The following is a 12,108-nucleotide window of genomic DNA, read 5'->3' as shown; positions in this document are numbered from 1 at the left end:
GTATCAGGTGCAGCAGGTGGAGAAGGGACCTCTTGTTTTCTCCGTGGGTGAATAAGTAGCACCTGTAAGATATCCTAGGTTTGCCAGCTATACCCAAACTTTGGGGCCCCACCTTCGATCGATGGGACTACCACTGAGGACACAAAGCTGGGGACACAAAGCCTAAGATCCTGAATACCCCAGCTATTCAGTACCATACCCCAAAGTTCTCACTGTGTATGTTCTGTTTGCTACACAGGCAAAACCAACAGTGACTAAAAAAAGAAAATGTATTTATTGTTAAAATTAAATATACAAAGATAATTTACAGTAACAAACAAACAATTATTGTTTCCCTGGGTTATTTGTTTTCTCTTTCTGGATTACTGTCCATTTTGTCACTTTGCTGAGACTCGTCTCTGCTGGATTCATCCACAACTATCTCCAAAGCAGCACTTCCTTCAACCTTCTTCACCGTCTCTCCTTTAGCAGCAAGGATTTCCTCAATGTTTCTGAAATATAAAAGGCATGAAGAGTAAACTGTTAGGTCCTGAACTTCACATCTTCCTTTTCATTTTGAACAGTTTGAGCTCATCAGAGTTGCATTTTGGAGAAGCTGTTGGTTACGTGTGATTAATCTGTTAAACAAGTTGGACACTATGAATGAGTTAATTTTTTAACAAAATGTTAACAGCATTTTTTAAACTTGATTTAAAGGAGGAACAATTGTCAACCCTCCCAGTTTTAATGGTTACAGGCTAGATGTTGTTACAGATCAATGACACTTTTTAAGAATGACATTCCTCCCAAGAATAGTTGTGTTTTTCCTGTTTTTATTTTTAAAAAAAATACGAAAACCCTCTTCTTCATCATTGAAGACATAGGGAATAAGTTCAAACTGTTAACACTTAAAAGCAACAGTGTTTTACTCTGATCAGTTAAAAAAACTTTATCATTCCTATTTATTTCCCAATTTAATGGCCTGCTGATAAAGGCCAAGAACAGTATAAAGTATAAATGCTCTTGTTTTGGGACATATTCAGAAAAGGCTGACATTATAATGAAGTTGTTAAATGAGAATGCCACAGGATCACCAACCTTTTCCCCTCTAGGTCTGAAAACCAGTTGAGGTTGTCAGCGATGATATGATGATTGTTGCACCCTGGACATGTCACGATCACTATGCCCTTGTGGTAAGCCAGTTTTGAAATTTTCTGCATGGACCTGGTGGAGCAAACCTGCAAACACGATGCAACCAGCTGTTAGATAACAACGGTCTAAGTTGCTTTCAGTTCCAGCTTTCGATTCGGCAGCTCAGTAGTGACTTATTCCCCTGAATATTTAGTCTGGACCATGTTTGATCAGCTCCAATTAAAAAACTAAAATGTTTAGGCTGTTCAAACCTGGACTGGAAGCAGAGTCTTTAACACACTGTTTGTGATTTGTAAAATCCTTCATCTAAATGTGAGTTAAAACAGAATAAATTTTGTGCTGTTTTTGGTGGAACCTTTATTCATCTGGACAGCAATGGAACAGGTCTAGTACAAAAACTACATTACCTGAACTACAAACCTGGACTAGATTGTTGTACGCTGAAAGCAGACAGTTTCTCATTTGTAGCATTTTTATTCTAATTGTGAAACTATTTTTAAAAAGTTATTTCAAAGCATTGCTGCCATTTTCCCCTCTCGTTAAAATGGGAACGTATTTCTTGTACTTAAATAGAACAAAGGTTTCACAAGTCTTTTTTAGTGCAGAACAATTTAGTCCATATTTGAACAGAGTATTGTAGTTTTTTTCAAATCAGACCTGTTCCAATATGATTCAGATACAAAACCCAAACAAGATAACATAAAAACCTTTTTTTTCTTAACTTGTATTAATAGAATAAAACAAAATAAATTAAAAATTGTGTTCTAAAGATTCTGCTTTTATTGTACAATAATTTAGGCCAGGTTTGAACAGTCTGAAGATTGTACTTCAGTGTCGTAGTTAGATATGGGTCTTCTAAACACCCGGGTACAAGTTAGATCATAAAATATATATAATCTAAAATATATTAGATTATAAAACATATTTTAGTGTGATTCTGTTACCTTGCACGTGTAGACGAGATGATAATGTGTTGACTGGATCTTCCCAATAGAGTCGTCTCTGGCAGGCGGTAAAGATGAGAATCCTCTATGAGAACTGAAATGAGTTTCACACCTGAGAGCAGGTGAGAAACACTGAAACATGTCATGTGAGGAGTGTCGCACTGTCCTCCTGGGGTAGCGAAACACAGCGCGAAGCCTTGACAAGGATAACCGACCGTAATGACACCGCAATACCAGGCTAAGTGGGAGCCACATTTTTAAAAAAGGCGTAAAAGTAAAACAGCGTCCTAAGATTAACATGAAAACCGGCGCTTTGAAAGAACAGAAAGCAATTTCAATGCGTTACGATTACATTACCCATGGGTGTTGACGCGCTGTGATGATGTCACGCCGCATCACCTCGCGAGAATAGCGAGTGTGCAGCTAGCTGGCTAAACCTCCGTCAAAATTGTGTTTCTGCAGCTTTTAAATATCCGTGTGAGTGCAATGAATGCTGTCGGATTCTTCGAGGAGGCAGAAAAGCCAAGACATCGCCCGTTTTTGATCGGGGTCAGCGGAGGGACGGCCAGCGGAAAGGTTTTAAATTATTATTATGATTAACTTGAAATTACGTACCTCGGCTATATTAGCATAGTTGTCTTTCCTGTAGCGCACATTAGCATTCATTAAACTGTCAAAACAGTTGTCACGCCCACTTTTGAAGTATCTATATTATTATAATGCAACCTATTTTGTTGCCAAAATCTTTACGTTTTTGTCACTTCTGCTACGAGACGTTTTTGCGCCAAAGATAACAGCTAGGAAACGAGGACACTGATTAAACTCAGTGACCTCAGCTACACTTCCAGATTCCAACACAAACTATGTTTTTCTCTCGTTCAGCTTTGTCACGACTTTCGGCAGCCATATCTTCAATTACTGACGATAGCTAAATTACTGACTTTCTTCTCTACAGTCTACAGTATGCGCTAAGATCATGGAGCTCCTTGGCCAAAACAAGGTGGACCACCGCCAGAGGAAGGTGGCCATCATCAGCCAGGACAGCTTCTACAAAGTCCTGACCCCAGATCAGAAGGCCAAAGCCCTCAAGGGCCAGTACAACTTTGATCACCCAGGTAAAACCAATCTACACAGTGTAGTTTTCAGTTCATATTTAACTTCTGTTTATTTTAATGCAGGTTTATTGAATGCTAACAAGATTTATACTGTTTTCCTCAAAATGTGGTGAATGACTAAAGTACTCTATTGCGAGAGTATTCAATTTATATAGTTATACACACTATTTTAACCTGTGGAGAGGGACCACAGAAACAGCAGCATAACACTATACACATAAAGTTGTTGGCCTTAAAGATCCTGTTACCTAGTCTCTCATATCCCAGTATAATTTGCAGCTGGTTAGTATTTGGATTTTATTCCCCTGAGGAGTTGGTGTTTTATTTGGTCTGATTTAATGTGGGATGAATTGCAGAGTTGTGCTTTAGGATAGTTGTTCCCAAAATTGGACTTAATAAACACCAAAAGGTGGTGGGGAAAAACAGCCCTTTTAATAAAGCGTTACCTTTTAATTAGCCTCTTACATCAGTATGGAGTCATATTAACCTTTCATACAAAATGCTTCAGTTTTTTAAGCTTTGCAGGTATTTTTTTTAGCAGCAGCTCTCCTGAAATCCCATCACGGCATCACAGACTTGGACTGTGGCGTTGCAGCACCCCATTTTTTCTTTTTCAGTCGTTCTGGTGCATTGAAATCTATTTGCTGTTAAGCTTGGGTTCATTGTCTTGTTGTGGGACCCAATTTCAGACCAAAGTTTTAGCTTTTCAGAGGGATGACCTCACGTTTGACTCTGAAGTTCTGGGATTTTGCAGTTTCTTTAAGCTTTGAATGGTCTGACCTTCGGGGTAAGCTGCCTGCATTTCCATTCCTCGAATAATAATCATTCTCACTGAAGACAAAGGGGCTCCAAATAGTTTAGTAATTACCTTATAACCCTTCTCAGACTGATGTATAGTAAGCGCTGTTGTCTTTACTCCTTGGCATGGTGTTAACACATATCTTAATGTTCTATAACTGGTATATCATCGGCTTTTGTAAAGGTGCTCACACCTGCTGATGATCAGTATTCTTGCTGATGACGAGTGTAATAATTTGACTGATAACACTGTCCCTCCAGGAGCAGACTGGCAGCTGTGTTATTAAAATCCACTTTTCCTTTTTAATGTCTTGCAGAGGCATTTGACAATGAATTAATGTACAAAACTTTAAAGGACATCGTGGAAGGAAACGTGGTTGAAGTGCCAACATACGACTTTGTCACCCACTCCAGGTAGAAAATAAGCCTCTTACTATGATTGAATCTTGCCGAAAAACATCCGTTGTCTTTGGTCTGAGACTGTTTTGCGTGTTCACAGGTTGGAAGACCGCATCACATTTTACCCAGCAGATGTGGTCCTCTTTGAGGGGATTCTGGTTTTCTACCCCCAGAAAGTGCGTGAAATGTTTCACATGAAGCTCTTTGTGGACACAGATTCAGATGTCCGGCTGTCTCGCAGAGGTACTCATGTCTCCATCATTCTTAAGTCCAAATTTTTTGACAGTCCTTTAAAAGTTTGAGTTTTTTATTCTTTTTGCAGTCCTCCGAGACATGAGCAGAGGGAGAGACCTGGATCAGATTCTCAATCAGTACACAACATTTGTAAAGCCTGCTTTTGAGGAGTTTTGTTTGCCTGTGAGTATGACAGTCGTTACCGATCGTGCACTTATTTTCTGTAAATTCACTCCGTTTTAAAGCATTTTTGTTTTCGTTCTTTAGACCAAGAAATATGCAGATGTCATTATTCCAAGGGGAGTTGATAACATGGGTGAGTAACCATAAAAGATGAAAAAAAAACACTCCATCTCTTGGATCTGTAATGCTTAAAAAGAACTTACTTTTTTGTCCTTTCATCAGTGGCCATAAACCTCATTGTGCAGCACATCCAAGACATTCTGAACGGTGACATTTGCAAATGGCAGCGCGGATCCACCAACGGCCGGGGCTTCAAGCGAGTGACCTCCGAGCAGTGTGACCTGCAGAACGGATCTACCAACCCTCCAATAAAGAGGGTTCTGCTGGAGCCCAGCAGTCGGCCTCACTGATCGGGCGTGCGAGCGTGTGGAAATGAAAGCGTTCGGCGAGAATTTGAGTCAAAATTGCTGCTACTGTTTGCAGAAAGGGTCAGAAACTGTCACCGTTTTCTGCCATTTTTAAAATAATCCCATGTTGCAAATGTTCCAACCTGCAACTTTTTTTTAATTTTAGCACAATTATTGCTATGTGACCAGTATTATCGTAGCCTTTTTTAATGAGTCTTCCATAATAGTTTTTATATATACACGTCTAATTATCGAAATTGTCACACAAGCTGTCACTGAAATGAGTCTTGTAATTGAGGGTAGGGTTGAATATAATTGTTTAATTTCAGTCATGCTTTTGCACTTTAGTGTGTGATCACATAGGACTTAAAAATTCAAATGTTATCTTATTCTTTTTTGTAATTTATGAGCAGATTTTAACTAGATGAGTATTTTTGAGGCTTAAAGTCTGAGTAAATGTAGGTTTTAAATTTTTTTTTTTATTTGAAGATGTTTTGCTTCTTGTCTGAAGAACTCCAAGCTTTAAAACCGCAGCGAGGTACTCTGTATACGTGAGCTGAACTCTCATGCAAATAACTCTCCCTGCTCTTTCTTCTGAGGGTCTTTAGCTTGGTCAACATGAGGCCAACCATAATCCTAAAGATAGTAAGTACCTCACTGGGCTGTGAATGCTGGAGACTAGTTTGCGAACGGCATTCATGTGGGAGTTTCCAAAATGTCTCAAAACGTTTTCAGTTCCCTTGCGTGAATCGCAGAGGCTCGCAGTCTTGTCACTTAAATTTTAAAAACCATGCCGATGAGTAAAAACTGGTCCAAATATGCCCATTCTCCTGCAATTAGCGTCCAACCGTCGCAGAGATAATACCCTAACAACGCTCAGGAAAGAGGGTAGGGAGAATGATTTGCATGCGAGTTCAGATTCCATAAAAAAAAAAAAGAGCACCTTACTGCGATTTAAAAGCTTGTAACTCTGCACTCTTTAGTTCGAACTAAAACCTCTTCAGACAAGTAGCAAAATATCCCCCTCTTACGATCAGCACGCCCTGCATATCGGACAATCTACACCAAGGTTGAGTGAGTTTTTAAATTTTCTTCTGGGTCTATGCCTTAATTTTAACCCCCCCACTCACTGTATGTACTACAATAAAACTAAATTCTTTTATGAGGTATATAAGTGTCAGTCTCATTTGAAGAAAAATGAATCTTCAGCAAAGAAAGTGCTTATTAAAAAAAACAAGCCATTTGTTTTATTGTAGTTTGAGAGCGCAGTGTGATGTGGTGGTTTTGACCATATTTCCCCCAAAAAGGGATTGGATGAATACCTAAAGCACATGTTGGAATGACAAACACACACAAGTCTCCGGAGACCTCAGTCACACACCAACTCTTTCACACACTGCTATGAGTGGGGCATGATTGTGATTGCCTGATGTTTGTTTACACTTGGACACGATGATTCAGTATGACATACACAGATCACAGCATCTTTAGTAATTTGTCGTTTCATGTTTTTGCATTTTTTTTTTTTTAGTGCACATACATATGGCACTTGGGAGAACCTAAGCTCTTCTCATAAGCATAAACGTCCTTTTTAAGAACAAAAGGAGCACTGTATATAATACATGTCATAACCATACATGATTCTTACACGAAAAAAACAACTCAAATTCCAGTCTATAACGGCCACCCTCTCTTCAAGTTCCAGCTCTGACGCTCGCAGCAGATCCTCAGTCTGCAGCCTGCATGTGGACGCTGTAGTTCGCAGCAGGTTGCTCCTGAGGGTCTGCTGTTTGAGGGGAACTTGTCAGTCCAGGAGAGGGTTGCAGAAGATGACCAGCAAAATGGCACATTTAAAAAATTAAAAACAAAAAAGGAGAGAGGGATTTGGAAAAAGAAAATGGACCATTCAGCTCATTCTCACACACACATAACAGCTCCACTCTAAAACAGAGAGTCCAGGGAGCAGACTTTGGTAATTCGTGTCTCCCTGTCCGCTCTGAATCCTCGCTTCTCATTGGGACCAGGTTTTCCACCTTAATCCCTCCCCGTCACCATCTCAGAGCCACGGTAATCCCAGTTATAATCTCCCGGAGCGGCAGAGCTCTTTGTAAACCTCAGTGACGCTTCAGTTGTGTGTAGTTTTGTTCTGGATTCCCCACCACGAGTCTCCCATTAGCTTCAGTGGATAGCTTCCATTCATGTTTCAGTCTGTAGTAAAGTGGAGTTAGTGTCATGAAGCACAGTTGGAGGTCAGTGTCAGAGGCCCACGGGCCCTAAGTCTTCTCCTCGCGGTCCGTCTTGCGCCTGGAGATGTTTCTGGGCTTGATCTTTAGCGACAGCTCCCACAGGGCCTCCTCGGCGAGGTGGTCGCTGAAGTCGTTGAAGAAAGAGATGATGTCCTCGTTGCGCTTCAGCTCGTAATGCCTGAGAGAGTGGAAGAGGTTTGACAAATGCAGAAATTCATGACTGATGCCAGACATGATTTATTGTACTGAAATTAAACAACAAAAAGAGAATAGTTTTAACATCTTTTATTTAATTGTTCCAAATGGTCTTACACTTGCTGGAAGCGCCTCATGCTGTCCAGAATGTTGAACTGCTGCCAGCGCTTGGAGAAGTTGACCTTCCCGTCGATGAGGTCAGGGTTCCCCAGGTGCACGAAGGTCAGGTCCTGTAGAATGAGACCTCTGCAAAGTGGAGTCGGTGGAAAAAAACAGACATGATTAAAGTAATGCCTTTCGCTCGCTGCCCTTCATGCTAGAGTTTTAAACTATGATCATCTTATGTTGAGAAACGATGGAATAAAGCCGTTTTGGTCAAACATTATGCACAATTTCTTGCAATATTGTGAGATAGTACTCAAAATATGTGCTGTGACAGACTCCTACCAAACCAAAATTTAGCTCAATGGCTCTAAAAATGACTGAGTTATAGCCATTTTTGTGTTTGCAAAGTTGTGGCAGCCATCTTGAATAATGCTGTCTCCAAAAGTTAATCGGTTGTAAAGTTGCATTCAGTGATTTCATTCTGAGAGTTTTATTAAATATTATCCAGTGGTCCATTAGATATTTAATGGAGTCCAGCTGTGGTTGAGCAGCAGATCTCCATCAGTCTGCAGCGACACGTTTACTCACAAGTATGGGATGCACGGGGGCTCCACCTCGGCCAGAGCAGCTCTGTACGCTCTGAAGGACGAGGAGCTGTCGATCAGCGTGCAATACTCCTCCAGTCCCTTAAAAAACAAATTTGAGCGAAGGGTTTGAATGAGAAGGCAGGTGTAAAGACTACGCTAACATTCAACTTGACACCTTTCTTTTTTTTTTTTCCTCTTTTTTCCCCTCACCTCTGAGGTCTGTTTCTGCCACTCCAACCTCCTGATGGGGGCTGAGTCCAGGGCGGACAGTATTGCCAAGTAGGAATTAAAATTATTCAACTTTCTTAAGTGCTGTAATAAAACAGAATTAATGTTAAGTGCAATCACAAAAAAACAAGAGTATATCCTTTAAAAGGAAACTTGCTTACCTTCATTATCTTAATGAACTTGAGAAGCAACTTCTCCCTATCTTGGGCTTTTTCCTGCTGAATTATCAAAGAGCGGACCCTGCGGGGGGGGAGGGAAATCAATCACTAAGGTGTCAGCATTTATGAAGACGAGAAAGAAAAGTCCAGAATTTCCAGTAACGAAGGGGAGGATATTGATTTGAGCATATCAGAATTTGATCATGACTCTTGTTTCCAGGTCTTACCAATAGCTCATGTTGTTAAAGTGCTCTGTGAACTGAGTCAGGTTTGGACTCTTCTCCTCATTCTGCTCCTTCGCCCAAAGCAGAACCTCGGGAATCTAAAGGAAAAAAAAAAAAGTTTGACGAAGCCCAGTGATAAAACAGTTAAAACCAAATCCATAAAGAAGCAGGAGATTATCGTACCTCAATTTTGTAGAAAAGTTCAGCGTCAAGAAGAGTGAGCTGATCGGCAACCTCGTGACTTCGGAAGTCATGGAGAGTTCCAGGTCTGTTTAAACACAAAAACAAAATGTCTCCAGCTTCGCTTATTTACTCTGTGCTCACAAGACAACAAGGAAATATTTAGGTGTATGTTGGTGAACTCAGACCAACCAAACTACTTTTTATGAACTAAAATGAGTAATAAATTAGAATTTCTCTGTTTATTACAAATGTCAGAGCCACTATTTCACTGTTTTTTCCTCATTCGGCTTCATTACGAAGCATTAATGTTTATGCCATTTTTAATCTGTCCACCAGATGGCTGACAACCCTCCTCGTTCCTTCGCTTACTGATAAATCTCACCTTAAAGCCCTGTCAGAACCCAGTATTGGATTATATTCACCTGTTAGAACACAGGTACATGGAAGGTAAAGCTGACAAACCTGAAAAATGATATAACATTCCTGCCACTGTTTATTTTTTTTACATTTTTGACATGGTGCTTTTTGGGTTTCTTTTCCTCAACTCTCTGCAACAAGTTAATCTGTTGCTTCCCATTTGTGTCTGCATTAACATTTCTTCTACTACTAACTAAACAGAAGAACTCCTTTATTTGCCTCTTAATGAGACAATCTTTATTACTGTAGCAACCAAAGGATAAGATAACACAAAAACAATCTTTTAAAATAAATTATACTAAAAATTACAAAAGAGGAAGTGTATAAAAAGTGTAAATATACAGAAATAAGATAGAAATACTCCAAAACTGCAATATGCAAGTACTGACCAGTGATTGGACAATCAAAAAATGGACAGATTATCAACAATTACTGCTCTGTAACTGGAAACTACACATTATCAAATCTATGACACATTACAGAGTTTTAAGAAGCTAGAGTCTGGATTTTCCAGTTCATGTTTCTGATGCTTCTGTGTTTCTAAGCGGTCGGCAGGAAGCAGTAATTCCAACCATTTTAAAATAATGATATTAAAAACAAAAGTCCATCTTGTTGTTCTTTTTCTTCTGAATTCTTGCTGCTGTGTTTAATACATTGGACTCCCAAGGTATTGTTTTAATATCTGACTGTGAAACCAATTTCCAGCATATTATATTATAAATGTTGTGACTGTAGCCACTGAATACCACAAAGAAAAATATGTAAAAAACTAAAATGGTTACTGCTCGTTTTGTCCCTTTTGGAATCAATAGTATGAGCACTTGTACTATCACAGCCCTGATAGACATTGTGCACAAAACATGTGCAGGCCACCACAAAATATATTGACTGATTTATGCATTTTTAAATTAGACTTTCATAGAATGAAATATTAAAAATAAACATGACACTCCACAATGTTTTCTTTTCCAACACTTGCAGGTAAAGCCACTTTTTAAATCGTGTGCGTGTGTCTGCCTGGGATTAAGTGCGCTCAGGAGTGTAAATCCACAACTTCAAAGCCAAATTCTGACCCCCACAGTACCTTGCAGAGACCCCCCGGGCAGCGAGGGGCTTCAGCGAGTTAGTGTAGCGCAGCAGCTTCTTCTGCTCCACCTTGTCCAGGATGTTCTTGCGGAGCACACGAGCGAGGCTGAGCTCGCCGTTGCACACCAGCGTGAACACGAGGTCCATGAGCTGTTTCAAGATGTCCTCCGTCAGCTCCACCAGGCTAGACGGGAGAAGGGAGACAACCAAATGTTAGAAAACACAAGAAAGCTTTGAGGAGATGATGTTCAAACAAAATAAGTACTTGTGCTGATGACTTGGTTGACTTCAGAGACAATTTTTAAAAACAGCTAGAAATGATATGTAGTCCTAGAAAGTTATTTTTATTTTAAAAAGGCAAAAATTTCCAGCTATAACCGAGAGTTGGCAAAAATGTACAAATCTAAGGATATTTACTGTCAAATGCATCTACAGATTCTAATGAATCAGCCTTTGTTTTGAATGACACATGGGTATCTACATTCACAACAAAGACCATATAACAGGGAGATGATGCATAAAATTGGTGTCACCTCCCTTCCGTGGTGCAAACATGAATGACTCACAGAAGGTTGTCAGGTGTTACTTACCACAGCTCGTCCACGACGCGAACCAGAACAAAGAACGTGTTCTTGCTGACTCGCTTTTTGAAGATGTCCGGACTGTGGCAGAATGTAGTATATGTGCATTTGTGGTCAAGGATGATGAAAACACCAATTGTTCAACTGAAGAAGCAACAACACTCTTCACTAACTGTAGCTGCTGTTTCTGAATGTGTCAATGTCAATAAATTTACTTTAAACTTTGAGTTGAACTATTTGTTTAACCAAACGTGCTGCTTTAATAAAGAAAATGAGACGTTAATGACCAGCAAAAAAAAAAAAAATTCAGTAACATTTATTTCTCCACCTACAAGACTGTAGAATCTTTTAAATTGTTTACTTTTTCTCTCAGACCAATTTCACATTTCCTGACAATATTTCTAACACCCAGCAGTCTACGTTAGTACTGTCTTGTTCCTTAAAGAACTACTTCAGACATTTTAAAGTGAGGTCCTAGGAAAACATCACCTAGGGTTAATATTTTATCTGTTGCCGATACCTCTATGACCTTAGGTTGGAAAACGAGTAAATCTGACAGGACTGATGAGCTAACAGCTCGTCTGAATGCAGCTAAGACTGAAGGGGATTGCTGCCATGACCGTCTTAAAACAACTCTAGTCTCAATAATTTTAAAACAGTTCATGTGAACGTTATTTTATAAACGTTTACGAGTCCATCAATGTAGCATTATTATAATTATATATCGTTTTGGAAGCACAAATAGCGGCAGCAGCTAGCTGCAGAACCTCTGGTGCAGTCTGGGGCACTTCCTGCAGGAATATCATCAGATTTCTGCCTGAAAATTTGTGTTATGCAAAACTGACACCTGTGTAAAGACTGATAAACCTGTGTAGTCATGAATCACT

At 39.7% G+C, this 12,108-nt stretch overlaps 3 protein-coding genes across 12 annotated transcripts in view; 1 reads left to right on the top strand and 2 right to left on the bottom strand.

The window, feature by feature from the left end:
* Nucleotides 1-255: 255 nt before the first annotated feature.
* dnlz (DNL-type zinc finger) lies at nucleotides 256-2,426 on the bottom strand. The gene is made up of 3 exons (XM_017407727.3): nucleotides 2,076-2,426; nucleotides 1,078-1,217; nucleotides 256-491 (listed from the first exon to the last, which is right to left on the bottom strand). The coding sequence occupies exons 1-3, from the start codon at nucleotides 2,373-2,375 to the stop codon at nucleotides 341-343; spliced, it is 591 nt and encodes a 196-aa protein (XP_017263216.1). The 5' UTR covers nucleotides 2,376-2,426; the 3' UTR covers nucleotides 256-340.
* Nucleotides 2,427-2,458: 32 nt separating this feature from the next.
* uck1 (uridine-cytidine kinase 1) lies at nucleotides 2,459-6,380 on the top strand. The gene is made up of 7 exons (XM_017407726.3): nucleotides 2,459-2,651; nucleotides 3,031-3,190; nucleotides 4,306-4,402; nucleotides 4,488-4,630; nucleotides 4,710-4,804; nucleotides 4,889-4,937; nucleotides 5,027-6,380. The coding sequence occupies exons 1-7, from the start codon at nucleotides 2,562-2,564 to the stop codon at nucleotides 5,212-5,214; spliced, it is 822 nt and encodes a 273-aa protein (XP_017263215.1). The 5' UTR covers nucleotides 2,459-2,561; the 3' UTR covers nucleotides 5,215-6,380.
* A 49-nt stretch (nucleotides 6,381-6,429) lies between these two features.
* rapgef1b (Rap guanine nucleotide exchange factor (GEF) 1b) overlaps nucleotides 6,430-12,108 on the bottom strand; it is a 45,304-nt gene continuing 39,625 nt past the window's right edge. For all 10 annotated transcript variants that reach the window (XM_017407719.3, XM_017407715.3, XM_017407717.3 and 7 more), the window contains 9 exons: nucleotides 11,231-11,323; nucleotides 10,639-10,824; nucleotides 9,138-9,222; nucleotides 8,958-9,052; nucleotides 8,734-8,812; nucleotides 8,555-8,656; nucleotides 8,346-8,443; nucleotides 7,770-7,898; nucleotides 6,430-7,635 (listed from right to left, as the gene is read on the bottom strand). In XM_017407719.3, the coding sequence (XP_017263208.1) occupies nucleotides 7,485-7,635; nucleotides 7,770-7,898; nucleotides 8,346-8,443; nucleotides 8,555-8,656; nucleotides 8,734-8,812; nucleotides 8,958-9,052; nucleotides 9,138-9,222; nucleotides 10,639-10,824; nucleotides 11,231-11,323 (1,018 nt within the window). In that variant the 3' untranslated portion in view covers nucleotides 6,430-7,484. The remainder of the gene's footprint in view (nucleotides 7,636-7,769; nucleotides 7,899-8,345; nucleotides 8,444-8,554; nucleotides 8,657-8,733; nucleotides 8,813-8,957; nucleotides 9,053-9,137; nucleotides 9,223-10,638; nucleotides 10,825-11,230; nucleotides 11,324-12,108) is intronic.

The sequence above is a fragment of the Kryptolebias marmoratus genome, linkage group LG14 (genome assembly GCF_001649575.2).
Source record: "Kryptolebias marmoratus isolate JLee-2015 linkage group LG14, ASM164957v2, whole genome shotgun sequence".
NCBI lineage: Eukaryota > Metazoa > Chordata > Actinopteri > Cyprinodontiformes > Rivulidae > Kryptolebias > Kryptolebias marmoratus.
This window is presented reverse-complemented; position numbering and strand designations above follow the sequence as displayed.